Raw genomic sequence first — 20,570 nt, 5'->3', positions numbered from 1 at the left:
GGAGGTAGCTGGGATTTCTCTGGCTTCTGTACATGTAATATACAGTAGAAAAAAAAAAAGCCAAAAGGAAGAACATCATCTGGGCATTCGCCATTGTTTTGGTCTCAAAAGCTTCACAATTTCAGCTCAGATTAAGGAAAAAACTCCCTCCTTTATATATGAATATAATTATGGAGAAAAATTAAAGGCTAGAAATTTAAATTGGGTTTTGACTTTTGGGAGAGTAAATGGCAATGATGGAGTGATGATTCTATTTGCTGCTGCCATGAATGAGATGTTGTTCTGCAGCAGAGGAGTGCAGAAAGTCAAAACGTTGCCGTTACCAATTAGTGCAGGTCAACGCTCATCCTCTTGAATTTCTTATTGTTCCTCCTCCTAGTAAAAATCACCATTTAAAGACATCATTGAGAAGCGTTCTTTTTTTTTTTTTTTTTTGTCTTTCTCATCTGATTTTTTTAGTGTGAGTTTGTTTGGGTGACAGGGAGCTGGCTGTACTCTTTACCATGCTGCTGCAAATGTACTTGTGTAAGATCAAGTCACATGCTTTGGCATGCATGTGATGGACGCCTGTTTTCTTACTTCTCATTTTCGAATATCGCTTGTATTAAAAAAATATGATATGTAAGGGTTCAGGAGTAGTGGGCTAATTGGGCTGGGGTTTACATTTTATTTTCTTGTTGGTCCACTTCGACTGTGAGCCGCCTGAGTTTAGCCCAATATTTTCAACTACGTAGATACTGTTAGTTGGTCATGCTATTGGGAATTAGAATTCTTCTGTCGTCTTCTCTTATCCTCCAAAAAGCTTCAACTATCTGCTCAAAGTTCTCTCCAAAGTTGCAACTTTAAGTCATATTTTTGTAATTCCCGACTCAACTGGTGAACCATGGCATTTTCTCCAACACGCATCTCTGATTTTTCGTTCACCAATATTCCAAAACTGCCTAAAAGGCACTCTTCACCACCTACCGTCAACTCAAAAGGCATACCCACATACCTCATCTTTAACCATGATGTTCTGCCACAAAGAAGCTTCTGATACCCTTTCACAACACTGGTCAATTCGTGCCCCAAATTCAGATAGAAATTTACCAACACTAGAAATGCTAATGTGGCGGTATTCAAAGTTAATTATATACTGACACGTATTTTTACTTTATATGAAAAAACTCATTGCCTCATGGAGGCACTTCGGTCTCATTCTAGTCATCATCGTATAATTTACATGCGCTATAAATCAAACCATCGTTTGAAATTTGTCCACGACCACTTAACAATCCAATATATTATTGAATTTAATTATTAAAAGTGCGTCTAAAATTTTCAATAATGTGAGTGAGTGGTGATTCCGAGTCATTTAAAAGGCAAGGTCCATTACGATTGTAAGCCTAATTAGGAAATACGACTAACCCTCATTTTATAAGGAGGAAATTTTTAAAGAACCATCTGATCACGTTTTTTATAAGACTATCCTTATCAGAGTCAGGTCATGTAAGAGCTACAATGCCTATAAGGTGATTAGATAGCCATTTTGATGATTTTATAATTAAAAGTGGTTTTCACATTCTCTTTAGTTTTTTCACTTTGTTATAATTAGGATATTAATCAAACAAAAATTAACATGCAAAAACGTAAAAAGAAGTGTAGAAATAGAAGCTGAGAGTGAAAAATCATTAGCGCCTCTTATTTATGAGAGATTTTTTAGTATGTCAAAAATACTTTCAATACGTAAAATGTCATAATACCAATAATTAAAATTCATTTTCATGTATTTGACCACTATTATTATGATACTTGATGCACAAGACCGTGTAGTCCTGTTGACCCTAAAAACTACCAAACCTACGTGGCGCGTAGGCCGAGTAACTAATGAGCTAACTACGTCATTCGGTTGTATGCGGGCGTGCCAACTCGTCGACCGAGCTCGGCTAAGGAGTAAAATATGTTGATGTTGCGTTGGGTGCACTGCTGACTTCTGAATCTCGCGACTGCGGCCAAGGAAAGAACACGTATCGGCCTTTGGGTTCTAAAGTCTGAAGACAAGGCTGCTAGTTCTGCGAAGTTCAATATCAAATTCGGCTTTCAATGTGCCGAATGTAGTAAACTTGTAACACCTCACTTCGCCGAGAAGACTAATGAGATGACCTCTGCCAATAAGGATTCGAAAATCCTTCTCGACCGAGACTTGGATAGATAACCAGTCGGCCCTGTCGCAGTGTTGTTTATCAAAACTGAAGATGCTTCACGGTTCGCTGATTCTACGACAACAGTGCTGTTTATCCAAACTGAAGATGTTCGTCGATTGCCTTCACAATGCTGTTTATCCAAACTGAAGATGTGTTGGCGAGAAAAAGAAAATAAAAATCTCCATATGTTTGAGAGGTTTCGTGTAGAACGAGGGTTTGCGCAGGGCAGTTTGTGTGTTGAATTGGAGGTCCTCTCTTCCGTTGCCACTGCCTCTGTATTTATAGGACTGAAGTACTTGCTTTGCACGGTAAGATAATGTTGCAGAGTTTAATTGCAACTCTAACTCCTGAAGTTGATTCGCATAAGAAACCATAAACCAAAAAACCAGGGCATATCCTTCAAACTGAGCCGTGGGATTTGTTCCAAGACTTTTCAAACCTAATAAAAGTCCATCTAGGCTTATCACATCACGTTTATAACCCACTTAGACTTCTCAACCCATCACCAAAACTCCATCAATAGCCTTTATCCCATGCATGCATAATGAAATATAATCCCATCATAATTAAAAGCCTAGCCTAGCTAGGCTTTCTTTTCTTGTCATATGCAGGTTACGACAACCATCAATCATTATATATATATATATATATATATATATATATATATATATATATATGTATGTATGTATGTATGTATATAATCATATATATATATATATGTATATGTATATAATCATATATATATATATATATATATATGAACCCATCATCAATTCAATTCATCTGACAACATCTATAAATAACCCAGCCTACTTAGGTCTCCTATCTCACCATTATCCAAGCCTTGCAAATCCCATTCCATGCCACGTGATAAGAATCCAAGCCGAGTTGCTCTAACCCACACAGTACACTGCTAACAAATCCAAATTAAATCGGACTGTTCCACCTGTCTCTCCATTGGGATATAACTCGCATCCTATTCATCTGGTTTAAGAAGATGCAGATAATTCTTATTAAAAGATTATTATGATAAAAACCATAATATTATCCTTTAACAAAAATATCTTCACTTTTTCATCCGACGGTTGAGAATTATGCTTACTCAACAGCCTTGATTACATGGGCCGATTGTGTAAATTTAGATCCAAACAAGTCCGCACACTGAAAAAGATGTCTAGTGATGTATAAGCAGGGGCGGATCTATTAAGGGACCTAGGTGGTCCCAAGACCACCCAAAAGCTCGGATAAGTGGCTGTGAAGACCTCCGATGACCACCCAAGTTCGGGCAGATAAGGGAGGAGAGGAGCAACTGCTGCACTCTTTTATGGAATTCAACAAACCAGAAGGAGAAGAAGAAGAAGAAGACTGATTATTCATTTTCAAATGACTTGGCTAGACGAAGTCGTTCTACCCAAGCCATTTGAATGAAACGTTGCGGTTTGTTATGGGTTTGAAAATAATCTCTAAGTCACCTGGGAGGCTGAGTTTTGTAGGGGCCTGACTTTCAAAATAGCCCATTTTACCAAATCTTATTATAAACCTTTAATTGCTTCCCATTGGGCCATTCCCATTCCCCAATCCCCATCCCACCCAACCAAAGGCACCACCAGCCAACATCAATCACCTTTCCAGTCAGACCATGAATATCATGACACATTTTTAGGTATGACACTTTATCATAAACAAATTTAATCTTTGTTGCTCATAATGTTGTTGGTACAAAAATTATGAATGAAAAGTTGTAGTTTATGGTTTAATTTTTAAATATTATATTGGGACCATCCGACTTTAAATTCCTAGATCCGCCACTGTGTATAAGGCCAGGGAATGACACGTGCAACTGCAACAACATCACAGAGCACACCATCCCAAAAAGTGGAAGTTTCCCCTTCCCGGTTCCCGGAAATTGTCTTTGTAATTTTGTTGCCTTTCTTTCCTTCTTCCTTCTCCTTTTTGTTCATTTGTTGTGTCCTCACCTCCTCGGCTTTTGTAAATGGAGTCGGAGAAACACAATCCTCTCATAAGCTGAAATTATAATAAAAAAATAAAAATAAAAAAACCAATTTAGATTTTCCTGTTTGCCAATCAGAAGTTAAATTTAGATTTTACTGGATTTGGTTGTGGCCGGAGTTTCAACTATGGTTGCTTTGGGGATCTTTGCATTTATTGCTTCTATTCTTTGCTCTGCCGCTTTCCTCCACGTTGCCAAGGACGTTTCTTCTTGATCCACCCCTTGGCAGTTGGCCATTAATAATCCCCAATTCAGGTTATGGTTTTACGGGTTACCTCCGTCTAGGTAGGTGAAATTTTGTGGTTGCTTGATCATGTTCATGATTTGTCTTTGTTCATAAATCCAATCTTTTATTTGGGAAATTAATATATTGAAAGGATGGATTTTATGCCATACACATGACACGTTATGGTGTTGGTGAACCTTGGTGAACCTGACGATTGTGGTTTAACGAGGTTAAAATGCTTTTTTAAGTCTTTTTTACTCTTGAAATAGATGACTGACGGGCGAAGCTCCTTTAAAAATAAAATGTATTTTAGGGGGGTGTATTCAATTGAGAATGTGAGAGATTTTAATGGATTTATAAATCCATGGATTTTTATGGAGTTTAATTGATTTGTAGAGATTCCATATAAAATTTTGATTCAATTCCCTCGAAATCTCATGGGAAGATGTGAGATTTGTGGATACTTAAAATACACTACGAAATCTCTCAAATTCCCTAATTCCTCAACTTTCTCAAATTCTTTAAAATCAATTTCTAATTGAATACACCTAGAATGTTATAAACTTCTTTAAAATCTTAATTGAATACACCTGGATTTCTAAGGATTTTAATAAACTATTTTAAAATTCTAATTGAATACACCTATAATTTCAGATAATCACTTAAAATCCTGATTGAATACCCCTAGATTCATGAAAAGAATTAAAATCCCTTAAAATCCCAATTGAATACACCCCCTTAATATATTGTTGGAATTAACAAGATTTACTTGGAAGTTTCACCAGTTTTTGACTTTGTGGTGTAGGTTAGCCCGAAGGACCGTAATGGAATGACATGCTTGGAAACAGGGTTTAAGATTCAATTCAAATGAAGCTCTTATTACCGCACCTCTCATTAGGGTATGAAGAATTTTTGTTTGAGTTCAATAAGATTGAATGATAGCGGTGAAATTTAGAAATATGGAACGAAAAAAAAAAGAGCTATAGCTATTGTAGCCAGTTGCAGAACTAACATGGATCATTAGTTGTTCACGATCCCAATTATTTCAAAACTTGTATGTGTATTTGTATTTAACTCCTATAAACAGATATGACAAACGAAATTATAATTTTTTTCTTCTCTTCTAATTTGATTTTCTTCTATCATCATTGTCTTTTGTTGTTCTCCTTATGTACGACTTTATTATGCACACCAAATGCTCGATGAAGTGTCACAGTTGACAAGTTTTGGCGGTCTTCAATAGTACTCGACAATTTTCTACAATTACTCTCAACAAGCCTATACAGATTATATTAGTTGTCGACATACATAGGCATAAGTTCGGCAAATGTTAGCAAGAATTGGCAGAAGCCCACCAGGTATTGGAAGTTAGGTCCAATGAAGGTTTTTTTGTTGAAACGTGACCTATTATTTGAAAATCTTGACCCTGTCACCACTGACATTATTTTGATCATAATTGCTCCACCATGATAGTAAAAGGCGCAAGTTGTGTTTTGATTGCTAAACCAAGCGCTAATTCTTGCATTACATCATTATGGTTCGAAGGTGAATTTTGCACTACATGCATCGTAGTTTAGTTTTGTCATATCATTCTTTCTTCTCTATGTCACAACTACCCTCGTCTACATATCGAACTCGCCATCCTTTGATCCCAAAAGCATTTGAGGGTATGGTTGGGTTTTAACTTGCAGAGAAAAATAATAAAGGAAATTATTATTAGCATTTTAAAAATCACGTTCTACAATGTGTATTTTTCTTTTCAATTATAGAAAGTTTGAAATGCCGAATGAAAATTTTAAAATGTCAATAATAATTTCCAAAATACAAAGTGGATTAATGCAAAGGTGATTTTACTTTCTTTATTTTTTAAAATGATCTTTATATACTTTAATTTTCAATTTATTTTCATATTTGGTACCATCTTTGCATAGCCGCTGCAGCAAAATGCGTCCCTTTCAGAAGCAATTGTCAAAAGCTACTTTAAGAAAGAATAAATGTTACAGGCATGTTTTTTTTTCTTTCCTCTTTTAAAAAAGGGACCCGCGGCTGGCAAAAGCCACACCAGTCCATTTTTTTTTTGAGAAAGAAAAGTTTTAGCTTTTCTCTAATTATCATTATGTTATTCTTGGACGTTGGAAGTCGAATTCAAAATCAACCGTGTGAAATACAAGTTTAAAATTAACATTAACTACTGAATCATCCCGTGATTATATTCCATAATAAGGTTAAAGTGAGAGCATCTGCACAAGAGTACAACACAAAGATTAAAAATTATTCATGCAACAAGATAATAGGCGGATCACGAAGGTTCCTGATCCTGACAACAAAAAAAGCACGTTCTTTTCCAACTTCTTATTAAATTTGGTGAAATCTGGGATGACTGCATTGAACATTGTACTTTGCAAACATTTAAGAAATTTGAATGCCCTTTCATAAAAGATCGTTACATCCGAACCACAATAAATTCAAATTCTTTCGCAATCCAGAATTCCCCGATGTGTACACAAGAAGCCCCAAAATTGGGTGGGCCCATGTAAGCCCATTGCCAGGTGGCGCACAACCAAGTGATCTCCAGTGGAAGAGGATACTATCATTCCGACATCTTAACTATTTATCGTATATCGTGAGGTTAATTTTTATTTGGTATTATTCATATTTAATTTTTAAATAAAAAATTAAATTATTTATGATCGGACGATGCATGATGAATAACTAAGATGTGATGATCTATAAGATTTCCATTATTTGGATCCGGATGGGATCCAAATCCATCTCCAGCTCCACACAGCCACAGGATCACATTGGAATCCCAGATTCAAAGTCCGTCCTCCCAGACAAGAAATTCAGGGAAAATTTATCAGAAGGCCACCATCCCATTAAAAATTAAAAATTTACTGGACTGGTCCCAGTCCTTAGTCCCTATACAGAGCTCTAGTTACGTAAAAGTTCAAACCTTTTCAGAAATACAGATTGTGAAAGAGAGAGAGAGGAGTGCCCTGGATGTCTCTGCTTCTCTATCTGATCCAAAGCTAGAGACTTGTTTGTTTCCTGGGAAAATTTGGATCACGGGAAGTGAAATCCGAGATGGGTTTGGCGGAGTACTTGAGGACAATCGATTGGGAGGAAGAAGCCTACCCAGCATATGAAGATTTCGCAATTCTTCCTTTGTTCGTCCTCTACTTCCCAACCGTCCGATTTTTTCTGGATAGATTCGTCTTTGAGGTACCTAGATTTGATTCGAGCAGCTAAAGTTTCGATCTTTTGTAGCTTGCTCATGTGATTAATGTTGTTTCTCCGAATTTTAGATCGTTAATGATGTTTTAGGGTGATGTTGATCGACCCATGTGGGAAATGCACTTTTGTATGATGGGTTGTGCTTGGATATCAGATTGGTTAACAGGATATGTTTTATCGTTATGAAGTGATTTGACTGGTTTTGGGGTCTTTAAGATTCAATGTTTGTTTGCCTTGTCTTTCAGTTTCGTTTAGATCTTCTTTCGGCTTGTACTTTCTTTAAGCTATGAAGGGATGAGAAAGAAAACAACTTGGTTTACTTGGGGATTTTCGAGTAAGAAGCTCCTCTGATGTCGATTAAAGGTTAATGATTGAGTCAAAATTGTACCTGCCTTGTTTATTTAATGACATAAGATCAATGTAGTATTAACATGTTTGCTTTCTTTATAAGTGCTGATGTTTTTATTTCCTAGAAGCAACTTAAACCGCTTGTAGTAGTCTTCCTGCGTATGACCGATTAGTTTGTATGGCCAGATCGATAAACATGAGGGTCTCAGTGTTGATTGTTGGTGTAAGATCATTGTTTATGAGGTATAATAGGATCAGTTACGTTTCTCCATTTCTTTCGCACACTAGCTATGTTGTGATGGTGAATGCTTTTGCTTAAAAGTACTGATTTTCTTGATTATGCTCGAAGGGAGCTCTAGCTTTTTCCTAGCTGTACTAAGCTATGTAAAATGTACAGCCTGATCTTCACCCAAGCTAAAGGTTTCTAGTTTAGTCCAGGGCAGCTTTTGTTTTCCATTTCTTTTCAGTTAAACATGTATTTAATTGTGAACATGACTGCAGAGTTTCTTTCTCTTAAGATCTTTATTTGCTCAGTGTTAGTTTACATCTGATATTGCAGAAATTGGGGAGGCGGTTAATTTTTGGAAAGGGCACTCAGAAGCGGGATCTAAAAACTGATGAACAAAGGAAGAAGATTAGAAAATTCAAGGAGTCAGCATGGAAATGCATATATTTTCTTTCAGCAGAGTTTCTAGCCCTCTCTGTAACTTATGAAGAGCCTTGGTTTACTAATACGAAATACTTTTGGGTAGGACCAGGAGACCAGGTCTGGCCAGACCAAAAAATGAAGTAAGAGTTCTTAATTAGAATGTGTCACGTTTCTGTTTGTTCAGATTAAGACAGACATATGTGATGGGAGTGTCAGTATTGTGCTCAATCATCGTTTGACTAATACAAAAGTTGAGCTTTATCAAAGTCCATAAAATGTTACTTGTGAATTTCAGGTTGAAATTGAAGGGGGTTTATATGTATGCTGCTGGATTTTACACATACTCCATATTTGCTTTGATTTTCTGGGAAACAAGGCGTTCAGACTTTGGGGTGTCCATGAGCCATCATGTAGCAACTGTCATTCTCATTGTGCTGTCTTACATTTTCAGGTATGTTCTGATGGCGTGAGTTTGTAGCTTTCTCATATTCTTTTAGTCACAAAACCAACGAAGCAAGAATACTACAACCTAAAAAAGGTATGAAGGAGGGCTTATTTGACGTAATAGCATAACACAAGCACTATGGGTATTCAGCTTAAAAAATCTAGGAAAACATAAAAGATATATTCACTATGTTTTACGATATATTTCATTCTGTCACTTTCTCCTGTTTCTTGCAGGTTTGCCCGCGTAGGTTCAGTTGTTTTAGCTCTTCATGATGCTAGTGATGTGTTTCTTGAGGTAGGGAAGATGTCCAAATACAGTGGTGCGGAAGGGACTGCTAGCTTTGCATTTATTCTTTTTGTTTTGTCTTGGATCATACTGCGACTCATTTACTATCCATTCTGGGTCCTTTGGAGTACAAGGTTTGTCTAACTAGATGCCTAACTTATATTAAAGTGACATTTCATCTTCAAATTTTTTGATGAAAGAACAGACCGTAGTAGTTTTACAAACGAAGCTCTGGTCTCTATGATTCCGTGCCCGCTAAAACTTTCTATGTTGTATTATGTTTGCTTGCTTCTCTTTCTGGCAGCTACGAAGTTATCCTGACATTGGACAAGGAGAAACACGCTATAGATGGACCAATATACTACTATGTGTTCAATACTCTCCTATTCTGCTTACTTGTGCTTCATATTTTCTGGTGGGTGTTGATTTATCGGATGCTTGTTAAACAAATCCAAGCAAGAGGCCAGCTTAGTGAGGATGTTCGATCAGGTGAGTGAATTGTCGTATTTTTTTCATGTTCTGTCAAAATACAATGTACATAATGTGATTACGAGGCACCAACGTATTTGCACCTGCATCCCTTTTTATTTAATTAGCTTAGCGTTGTACAATATTTTATTTCCAATGGTACATCGTAAAGAGGTCACACTTGGTGCGATGGCAAGTGTCTTCGCCCATGAGCGGTAGGTCTCGGGTTCGAGACTTGGGAGCAGCCTCTCCATAAATGGGGGTAAGGCTAGCCGACATTCACCTCTCCCAGACCCTGCGTAAAGCGGGAGCCTTGTGCACTGGGTACGACATCGAAAAGTCAGTCATTAATTTCCTTTTATGATCTGGTTCTCTTTCGATTATCCATCATCTTAGTTTGTTTCCTGATCTTTGCTTTTTGTTTCTTTATCAATTTTCTCTGTACAGATTCTGAAGGTGAAGAAGATGATCATGAAGATTAAACGAGAAACAGAATTTACAGCCACACCGTGACCCTCGAGCAAAGGTACTCTTAAATTTTAGGGAATCCATTGGGATTCCACAAGAAAGAAACCACATTTTCATATTGCATTTTGTGCAGAATAATTTAAACCACATTTTCAAGTGGAATCGTCGTAATTATAGAATTTGAGGCAGCTGTTAGGCTATTTTAGTAGCACATGCATATACGAAAAGAAACGGGACACCTAAAAACTGCTGTCTGCTTTTTTTCCCTTGCTAGTTAGACTGAGGAATGTAGTTTTCATTTTTCCTGCAGACGAGGAACATCTTACATTTACACCGTTGATGTATTCTTTTGATAGTGAAACGATTTTGGTGGAACAAGTGCGTCGTGATTGCAGGGATGGTATGTTAAGCGGGATACGATAGGGTAGCAGGTTGAATGAATAGATTGGCAAGGGTACAGAAGTTTGATTCTGGCTCAGCTTTCCGTTCATTGCCTTCAATTTGAATCTGCTGGCATGATTGATATGCTAATGCAAGGAATTTGATGTGTAACTGGAACTGTAATAGTTGTACACTTTTTCGAGTCAGCTGTAAGGTTCTTGTGAATACAATGGCTAATTTCTTTTCTAAACCATCCATGATTAACAGAATTTTTCGTTTTCTTCGAGTAATTAGGTCTCGAAAGCCATCTTTACAGTCTCTTAATCTCCGTTGTTATTCGCCACACGTTGTCTTTGTTTCTCGTGATTATATTTATATACGGCCCCTCTCTAGGGCGATTGCTAGAACCATAATCTTAGGTATGCATCATCTTAGGTGGTTTTCGTTTCAAGTAGGAAGTATATTCCAAACAAAAATTATAAATATACATTATTAAAAATATAATTAATTGTATAACTCACTAACGCTATCGGTTTAATAAAAGAAAATTAATTCATTTTACTAATTGGTGATACTGCAGAAAGAACAATTGTATTTTTCTTGGAGAACAAGATTTGTGCTTATATTTTGTACCAAAACGACATCGTTCCTTTTTCTTCTCTCTCTCCGCTCTTTTTGTTATCCTCAGTACCCCGTTGCGACGTCGTTTAAATCGTCTTCATCTCCGTTCTCGCTTCTGATAATTCCACATTTGATACGCCATGGAAGATGTACTGACTGAGATTCCGCCGCCATCGAGGTTCTTTCAGGAAGATCTCAACAACTTCACACCTCCGTCACCGCCCCTTCCCTCTCCCTTCCTCTTGTTCTCTCAAAATCCTAATGGAGCGGCCGCAGAGATGCCTCTCCGCCCCTCTCTCCTCATCGTTGCCCTATCCTCCCCATCCCTCCACCTCTTCCACAACGTATCCTACAAAACCCTGATCGGAACCCTAATCCTCCCGGAAACCCCCTTCTCCGGCAACTCAATCGACCCCTCTCTCAAAGACAAGTCCTGCAACATCTACTCCCTCCCAAACCCCCAAACCCCTGAATCCCCAACCCTCCTCGTTTCCTTCCAGTGCCCAATCGGCGCTGAGAGATGCCACGCCGTGGCCAAGCTGCTCACTTCTCACCAGATCGTCCCCCAGAGGGTCCTGATTCTCGACTCGGTCCAGACCCTCAACTTCCGAGGCAGGCTTTCGAAGGACGAGGCGGCAGCGTTCAAGCTGGAGACCACCGCGGAAAGAAAGGCGCCGTCTTTGAAGCTGGAATATTTCCCCTCGGCCAGCGTCGTGGATGGGCTGGGCGCGGCGCTGTTGGCGGCGTGCGAAATCCAGAACATCAGGGCGGCGCTCTGCGTGACGTGGCCGCAACTCGGAGCTTTGGTGCTGTCCCTGATTAGGTCCCACATCCTCCCAGCCTTTGATTTGGAATCGAGCATTGATTCTGGTTGTGAGGATTATGTGATTTTAGGGCAAGATAAGGATCACGGTCATCCTTTTGATTCCGATATGTATACTTGACATGTTTATTGAGTCTACGCTTTTTTCGCTCATCTGCTTTTCTGGGATTACACAAATTCTGAATTTTTTTTTTCTGCAATTTGTATTGGTTGTGCGAATTTCATTTTTTCTGATATATAGATCAACTATCTACGAACATGTATTAGCTTTTTCTACATATCCGTCGTGTTATTGGCACGGGACGTTATTACGACAACTGGACCGTATTATAACCTTCAACTCGTGGTATGTAAATTATTCTCGTCAATCTTATCCATAATTCATACACAAGTCTCTCCTCCAAAAGGTCCTCATTCTTGTTGCAAATTACATGTACGTATTGGTTCGATCTGTTTATCGGTTTAGGTTCTCTAAACTAACTTGAGACCTCGACAGAAAAGTGAGAGATTTTTCAACGTGACCGGCACCTGAAGTTGTACACCATGTGTTACTATACAAATTGTGGGATATGTGTGTTAAAAAATTAATAACTTAAAAAATAAAATTTCTCACCACTTACATAAAAACGCGTGGTGTACCACTTTTATTTATGTCACAATTAAAAATAAAGTTAATCTTTAAATTAAGAGCTAATTGGTGTCTTAGGTTAAACTTGAGACCTCGACTATCGAAAAAGTATCATTAAATTAAGAGCTAATTGGTGGCTTAGGTTGAAATATGAGCGCATTACAAATTTACAGATTTGGATTTATAGTATTTGAATACGTGAAAGGTGAAACGAATCATATCCTAATCATGAACTTAATCACATATTAAGAAATAATAGTGAATGCATTAGTCTGTAAAGAAACAGTGGCAAGGATTGCTTGCTAATCCTAGTTCTTTGCCCAAACAAATTGAAATTAGATTTTTCCAACCAAAACTTTAGTACAAAAAGATGAATAATTAAGATAAGATTACGTACTTTACCGTTGAACCTAATCTACCAATGAACAAGTCCACACCATATCAGAACGGGAGAAGTAATCAAATCCTCAAATTTGAACTTTTCTACAACAATCGATTTAATATGCTCGACCTTTTTCTTTTTCCTGAAGATGGTAAGCAGGAAGCCTCAACTAGTAACACGACTTTTGTTACACGAATACACTATTTGCAGTAGCATCATGTACTAATAAGGTTATACTATTGAAACGATGACAGTGTACGGTAAAGGGGTGAACGTTAGCTGTTATTAGGCTACGTTTGTTGGGAAAAGCATGCGTCTTTTGACTCTTATTTGGAACTCCTGGTTCGAGAATACCCACCAAACGGGCCAAATATTAGTTGCATCCTCTGTTGACCCCGACATCTCGTAACCCCAAATACTCAAAAGTCAAAACTCCTCATGCAGCATGCAATGCAAACATTTTCCTGCACTTTTCACCCGCGCGCGCACACACACACACACATATATATCTCAGTACTCTCTTCAATCCTCCAAGAAAGCCCTCGATCGCCACAGAAAATGGCTCCTTTTTCCCTTTGCTTTCGGCCCTTCGTTATGCAACTCTTGCTACTAGTTTTCGTCGTTTTGAGTACCGGCTTGTGCGCAGGTGACCCTCCGTTAACGTTGGACTACTACGAATCTGCATGTCCGACTGTGTTTGAGATTGTGAAGAAAGAAATGGAATGCGCTGTGCTCTCTGATCCTCGTAATGCCGCCTTGGTGGTTCGGTTGCATTTCCACGACTGTTTTGTTCAGGTTCCCATTTTTAAAGACTACATGATCACCACTGTTTATAGTTTCAAGTTTTTGTAGAATTCTTAAAATTTAAGAATCCCATTTGAGTTCTTGGATTGTGTAAATAGGGGTGTGATGGATCGGTTTTGCTTGAGGACACAATCACGCTGACAGGTGAGAAGAAAGCTTCCCCCAACATACACTCTTTAAAAGGTTTCAGAATTGTTGACAGAATCAAGAACAAGCTCGAATCCGAATGCCCTGGAATCGTTTCATGCGCTGATCTTCTTACTATTGCTGCAAGAGATGCTGTCATTCTGGTACAAATTAGAATACAAACATCTAATATATGTGTGTAAAGTTTCTTCAAAAGCAGAGTTTTTATCCTTCATTCATTGTTCTTTTTTTTCCCACAACTCTAACCTACTTTTTAATTCGGGTAGCCTGGATGGTCCAAACTTGTTACAGGGGCGAGCATACTCTCTTGACCGACTAACTCGCGTTCTAATCAACATCTGCTTCCTTCATTATTTTTTACTTTGTAAGTTGGCGAACACATCACTTAGCCAACTCGCCTAACCTAAACTTGCTTCGTTATTGTTTTTAACTTTGCAGGTTAGTGGACCTTATTGGGATGTTCCTCTAGGAAGAAAAGATTCTATAACTGCTAGCCCTGACCTCGCAGAGGCTAACCTTCCCACTGCAAATGAAGGTCTTTCGACAATCATCTCCAAATTTCTTTACCAAGGCTTATCAGTCACAGATATGGTGGCTCTTTCAGGTACTTAAAAAAAGGCTCAAATATTACTGTATGCAACCGTCACACGTGACCTTCCTCTCAAATGAATACATGTGACCATCGCACCCATAAAGAGTTCCACGTGTATACGCACATGAGCTATTGATGCTGGCTAAATCTTTTGTATGCACAGTAAGAAAAATGTTGATCATTTTATGTATGACCATTCTTTTCAGGGGCTCACACAATCGGCATGGCGCGGTGTGAGAACGTAAGAGAAGGGATTTATAGCGGCGAATTCGAAGCAACTTCAGGAATCAATCCGCTGTCGGAGTCGCACCTCAACAACCTGAGATCGACGTGCCCGCCAGTTGGTGGAGTTGGGAACAATAACGTAACCGCCATGGATTACGTGACTCCCGAACTCTTTGATAATTCTTTCTATCGTCTGCTGCTGAAAGGGGAGGGACTGCTGAACTCGGATCAGGAAATGTACTCTAGTTTGTTTGGGATCGAAACGGGGGAGATTGTGAGGAAGTACGCAGCTGATCCAGTTGCTTTCTTCGAGCAGTTTTCGGAGTCGATGGTGAAGTTGGGAAATATTACCAATGATGAAAGCTTTGAGAATGGAGAAGTTAGAAAAAATTGCAGGTTTGTCAACACTTGAGAGCTGCAATTAGTCCGCATGAGAGAAGCCTCATTTGGAAAACCATATTTGTTATTTTTATACAAAGAAATGATCACAAATTTACATGTTTTTTTGTGTTTGTAAGTTAATGGAAATTGATGTTTTATTGTGCCAAGTAAAAAATTATGACAGAATTACAAAAAACAATACTCCTTACAGTGGGCCGAAAATTTTGAGTTTAATTCGTTTAGAAGCAATTTCAAAATGAATGAAAGTTTTTGGGAAGATGTTTTTGGATTTTAAAAGCATTTAGAGTGCTTTCTTGTAGGGAGTATTTCAAGTATTTTTCCCAATTTTGCTTGTATTTTTACTAAGGATTGATCCAGGAAGGAAGAGAGGGGGCCGACACTGACATGGTGGGAAGCAGAGGTTAGGATCGAGAGAGCATGTAGAAAACCTTCAACGGGTAAATAGGATTGTAGAAGCCTTACCCTTAGCCTTCATTCATTCATTGAGAACGTATAAATACATTTGATTACAAAGAGTCCTATTGGGATTCACGGTATTCCCATCTATATCTCAAACACGAGATGACATATATCAATATGGTTTGGTTACAAAGGTGACGGATTGGATTGTGACAAAAACTCTTGTTTAACATGTTCCAATATCATTTTCACCAAAAGGGTTTTCAGCCATTTTAAAGGCACTTTTAAACAAATTTTTATACGGTGATTAGAAGCTTTGAGTCCTAACATACGAGTCTATTGAGTTTAATTCCTATAAAATGTGTAATTGTATATATTAAACTCGCTTCAATGCATCAACCACATTTTTAGTCAAACTCAGATAGTCCAATTTTTAAATTTTTATTTATGAGAACCAAACTCACACAAAGCATTATCGGAAGACGAAATATGGATCACGAGTCACGCCATATTCAACCTAGCTAAAAATTAACAAATGATCGTACGATCCAAGAAAGCTAAAAATTAAATGCAATATACGAATACCAATGCAAGCAGCCAGAAATCGATGTATTACCGTTGGGGGAGAATTTATAGACCAGATTAAAAGAAAAATAGAAATGCGAATGAGACTTTCTCAAAATAATTAATTAATGAGATATAAAATGACTATTTCACCCTGTTAGACTTTTGTTACGTAATAGTAAGTACAAATTCATGCAATTTCCATACTTTGGGAAATTTTACACTCCAATAACATGCAAGTATCAACAGCTACCAAACCGAATGCCAATACCAGTTCCCATTTCTTCGTTGCTGGATTGATTAAAAGAAAAATTAATGAAAATAGCTTGAAAACTTTGAGTTTTAATGATAATGACAAAATAAAGAGTAAAGTGAATAGTACTATGATTGACTTTTTAGTGTAAAAATGTGGTTTTTCATTAAAATTCTCCTGATTAAACCCTACAAGGTAGAAAATAAAATTATAAGTCGGTGCTGAACAACTAAGTCTGACCAAGAAATGTTGTGTAGCGTGTTTGCTTTTGTATTTTGAAAGTTGAAACAAAGGAACTTGTCACCATGTTGGCATCAGCTACTTGGAAAAAGAGAGAAAAGAAAGATATTCGATCTACCACCCACCTCATCTAGCTAGGGGGCTCAAGGTTTTTATATTGGGTAAATTGTGGAAGACATCAAGGCGTTCATTCCATCAGTCATTGAAGTGTCTTTGACCTATATCTGCCGTCAAACCAATGGTGTGGCTCACAGGCTTGCTCGTTTTGGCCTCTCTGTGGAGCACTCTTGTGAGTGGTTGGAGTACCATCCTAGCATTATCACTGATGCGCTCGTTGAGGATTGTTCCTCACCCTAAGGGGCTCTTTTTGTAATGTTTCACTGTAATTGCTTTTGTTATGAATGAAAATTCCCATCGTTTCCCTACAAAAAAAAAAGGTTTTAAAAATATCTGATCATATTTCACACAATTCGAATTTGAGGGAAAAAAAAAGAAGAAAATTACTATTAACACATCATGAAGTTTATCGAGTTTTCACAAAACACCCTCACGTTTAAGATATTACTCTAACACCCGCTCAAGTTTTAATTCACTTTCACATAACCGCTTGAGTCAAAATTCTGCTAATAAATTAACAACTTTACCCTTATATCTAATTACTTAAACAATAAAGAAATATATTAGAAAAAAAAATTAAAAATTTAAACATTCAAAGAGTAATTATAATATTGACACCAGTTTTGTTAAAACTCTATATACCTGATTGAAGGTTTTCACAAAATTGTTCATATACATTACAATTACCCTTTGAATTGGTCAAGTAAGAAAAAAAATAGCGCTTTATAGGGTCATAGGTAGTTGACAAAGATTATTTGTTTATCCACAAGATTCAAATCCTATGTCATCCTTAATAGTTAATTTGGTCTTCTAATCTTTTTCTTTGTTTTTCTTATGATTTTCTTCACACCATTGAAAATTGTTCCTTGTTTTCTGTGGTGATTTGTACTTTATTAGGAAAGGGAAAGAACACATATTGATTGGATGATTTGGTGCTTGCCAAAGTATCCAAAAGACCATATGCCCCATCATTGACAAACAAGCATATTGAAACAAGAATCAATTGGTGGCTTGGATCCCCCGGGCCCTTTCTGTCAATTTCACTTTTTATTTTTTTTATTTTTTTTTTGTCTTTTAGTCAGCGGATGAGAATATGAGTTATCCTAAATTTAAAGAGCTCTCACTTTTTCGAATATGTTCTAATTTGCCATTATTCCAATTCCCTGGAACATTTGAGTTTTTGGTACTTTTAATCTCAACCTTCTCAAGCTTATCATCATAATCTGATAATAGTATTGGGATTGATCATGAGAATATGTATTCATTTTTGCAATAAAGTTATTTGAATTTGACATTATAAATCACGTTTTAACACGAATAATACGTTATTATTTCAATTCTAAATCACCAAAAGAAGAAAAAAAATTAATGTGTCAAAATCACTTTTCTACAATAAATTATAAATCGTTCGAGCAAATCAAAACTAACTATGTGTGGTAGTGCAGCCATGTTACGCTACTACAAAGTTGTTCTTTATAGAACAAATGCATGGGCCATGGGTTGGTAATGGTTATGTTTGTTGTGTTTGTGTCATATCTGTTATTTTAACATATCGTATCGTGTCAAAATCGTTATTTTAATAGTTTATTAACAAGTGACTTGATAACGACCTGATTTATTAACGAGTTGTGTCGTGCTGTTTCTTGTTGGGTTAACAAGTCATGCAAAAAATTGTCATGCCTAATATTTAGATCTGACAAATGATAATGGGTGACCCGATAACGATAGATTCTTTAATTGTTTTTAACAGGTGATTAAATAACGACCTAACTCATTAATAGGTTGGCCCAAAATCTATTACTTTCGTGTCGAGTTAATGAGTCGTGCAATAAATTATCAGGTTCCATGCTTATGACTGACAATTATAGAACAAATTCAAATGCAATGGGTCCCATTTGAACACTTTTTCCATGTAAATTTGGAGCTGCATATATAATCACCTAATTAACTAAAATGGCATTTTACATAATTAGCCTAGGATTCATCCCCTTTGGGAAGACGATGTATATGAATATGTTATTGTCTTCTTCATACATTTTGAGAAGTACTTCTCAGATTGTGTGAAGCTGTGGGAATTTACCAACTATGGAAAGTGGTCTAAGTAGGAACCAAATTATAGTTATTGCCTAACCAAACATGTAGCACCAATTGTACACCACACAACCATATGAATCTTTTATTGAATTTGGAAAAAAGTACAAAAAGAAACAAAATGTTAGGAATGTGGGTCATTATTATTCCTATGTTTCAGTTATTTATAATTGGATCAAACATATAATTAGAAACGGAAAACAACCGTTACTTCGTGTTAAAATACAGTTTAAAACTAATAGTTTAGGGTTCTTTTGCATCTAAAGGAAAGTTTGTATTGAAGAACATAAGTTATATGTCAGTGTTATTCACGTTTCTATCTCAATTAAAAGAGCAAAAAAAAAAAAACAAAAAACAAAAAGCAACATTTTATCCCGTGTTGTAACACATGTTAAAGAATACAAACTAAACGGTACTGTTGTTCACATTTATGCCTCAATTAATACAGCCAAAAAAATAGAAACTAGCTGCTTTCTCGTGTCTCACCGCATGTTAAAACTGATACAACAATTCTGTTGTGTATCAATGATTGTTAAAACTAATAGTTTTGTGTTCTTTTGTGCTTAGAGTAAAACTTGTGTTAAAGAATACAAACTAAATGTCAATGCTATTCACGTTTCTCCCTTGATTAATAGAACCAGAAACATAAAACAATAGTTATCTCATGTCTCACTACGTGTTAAAACTGATACAACAACTATCTCGTGAATCAATATATGTTAAAACTGATAGTTTTGTGTTCTTTCATGTCTAAAGGAAAGCTTGTATTAAAGAATACAAACTAAATGCCAGTGCTATTTACATTTCTCCCTCAATTAACAGTGCCAACAAAAAACAACAGTTATCTCGCGTCACAATCCACGTTAAAACTGATAATTTTTGTGTTCTTTTGCATCTAAAATAAACTATGTATTAAAAAATACAAACTAAACGTTAGTGTCCTTCACGTTTTCTGCCTCAATTCACATAACAACAAACAAAAAAACAACAATTATCTCGTGTCTCAGTGGATGCTAAAACTGATAATTTTGTGTTCTTTTTGCATCCATAGAAAAATTTGAACTAAAATTACGAACCAAAATGTTAAGGTTAATCATGCTTCTCCATTAATTTTAAAATAATAATAATTAGGATACAATCATATCTCATGTCAATAACACATGTTGGACAAAGAGTCCCATTGTCCCTCTTTCAAATAAATGTAAAAACATTTCGTTTGAGAGGTTTGCTAAATGTCCTTTCACCCCGTAAACCTTCATGATATTTCCAACCTTAATCTGGTTTAATTTAAGGAGTTTTAATGTAACATTTTCGGTACTGTTCACTTTTAAAGAAAAATCATATTTTTACCTTTCTCGGTTACTATTCCCTACGTATTTATATATCATTTTTTCATTAAAACTAAATTTTTTTACTTTTTTTTGAACTTTTTATTAATTTTTCTTTTAATTTAATGTGGTTTAGGATGAGTTGAATTCTTTGAATTAAACATCACCAATATTTAATTAAACAAGAAATCGATATTAATATGTTTTATAATTCCGTATAAATATGCAAATGAAATTGAAGTAGAAAATACTT

At 36.6% G+C, this 20,570-nt stretch overlaps 3 protein-coding genes across 4 annotated transcripts; all 3 read left to right on the top strand.

Annotated features, from left to right (window-relative positions):
- The first annotated feature begins 7,206 nt into the window (after nucleotides 1-7,206).
- Nucleotides 7,207-10,951, top strand: LOC126607499 (ASC1-like protein). 2 transcript variants are annotated; one of them, XM_050275114.1, is made up of 7 exons: nucleotides 7,207-7,642; nucleotides 8,562-8,791; nucleotides 8,947-9,102; nucleotides 9,333-9,518; nucleotides 9,689-9,873; nucleotides 10,300-10,378; nucleotides 10,677-10,951. In XM_050275114.1, exons 1-6 carry the CDS (start codon nucleotides 7,505-7,507, stop codon nucleotides 10,332-10,334), a joined length of 930 nt encoding a protein of 309 aa, XP_050131071.1. In that variant the 5' UTR covers nucleotides 7,207-7,504; the 3' UTR covers nucleotides 10,335-10,378; nucleotides 10,677-10,951. The 2 variants fall into 2 exon arrangements, with proteins under 2 accessions (XP_050131071.1, XP_050131070.1); XM_050275113.1 differs by having other exon boundaries at nucleotides 10,631-10,951.
- A 340-nt stretch (nucleotides 10,952-11,291) lies between these two features.
- On the top strand, nucleotides 11,292-12,404 carry LOC126607501 (uncharacterized). Its single transcript, XM_050275117.1, has one exon. It carries the CDS (start codon nucleotides 11,463-11,465, stop codon nucleotides 12,264-12,266), a length of 804 nt encoding a protein of 267 aa, XP_050131074.1. The 5' UTR covers nucleotides 11,292-11,462; the 3' UTR covers nucleotides 12,267-12,404.
- Nucleotides 12,405-13,671: 1,267 nt separating this feature from the next.
- Nucleotides 13,672-15,772, top strand: LOC126607498 (peroxidase 11). The gene is made up of 4 exons (XM_050275112.1): nucleotides 13,672-13,950; nucleotides 14,058-14,249; nucleotides 14,545-14,710; nucleotides 14,905-15,772. The coding sequence occupies exons 1-4, from the start codon at nucleotides 13,714-13,716 to the stop codon at nucleotides 15,333-15,335; spliced, it is 1,026 nt and encodes a 341-aa protein (XP_050131069.1). The 5' UTR covers nucleotides 13,672-13,713; the 3' UTR covers nucleotides 15,336-15,772.
- Nucleotides 15,773-20,570: the final 4,798 nt, after the last annotated feature.

This window comes from Malus sylvestris, chromosome 16 (genome assembly GCF_916048215.2).
Source record: "Malus sylvestris chromosome 16, drMalSylv7.2, whole genome shotgun sequence".
Lineage (NCBI taxonomy): Eukaryota > Viridiplantae > Streptophyta > Magnoliopsida > Rosales > Rosaceae > Malus > Malus sylvestris.
The sequence above is the reverse complement of the archived record's forward strand: the minus strand, read 5'-3'. Positions and strand labels throughout refer to the sequence as shown.

Bases quoted from the DNA above. Each gene is read 5' to 3' on its own strand.
- LOC126607499 (XM_050275114.1), top strand. From the start codon at position 7,505: ATGGGTTTGGCGGAGTACTTGAGGACAATCGATTGGGAGGAAGAAGCC. The intron at 9,103-9,332 runs GTATGTTCTGAT...TGTTTCTTGCAG, and splicing joins GTGCTGTCTTACATTTTCAG to GTTTGCCCGCGTAGGTTCAG. The intron at 9,874-10,299 runs GTGAGTGAATTG...TTCTCTGTACAG, and splicing joins TAGTGAGGATGTTCGATCAG to ATTCTGAAGGTGAAGAAGAT.
- LOC126607501 (XM_050275117.1), top strand. From the start codon at position 11,463: ATGGAAGATGTACTGACTGAGATTCCGCCGCCATCGAGGTTCTTTCAG.
- LOC126607498 (XM_050275112.1), top strand. From the start codon at position 13,714: ATGGCTCCTTTTTCCCTTTGCTTTCGGCCCTTCGTTATGCAACTCTTG. The intron at 14,250-14,544 runs GTACAAATTAGA...TTAACTTTGCAG, and splicing joins CAAGAGATGCTGTCATTCTG to GTTAGTGGACCTTATTGGGA. The intron at 14,711-14,904 runs GTACTTAAAAAA...CATTCTTTTCAG, and splicing joins AGATATGGTGGCTCTTTCAG to GGGCTCACACAATCGGCATG.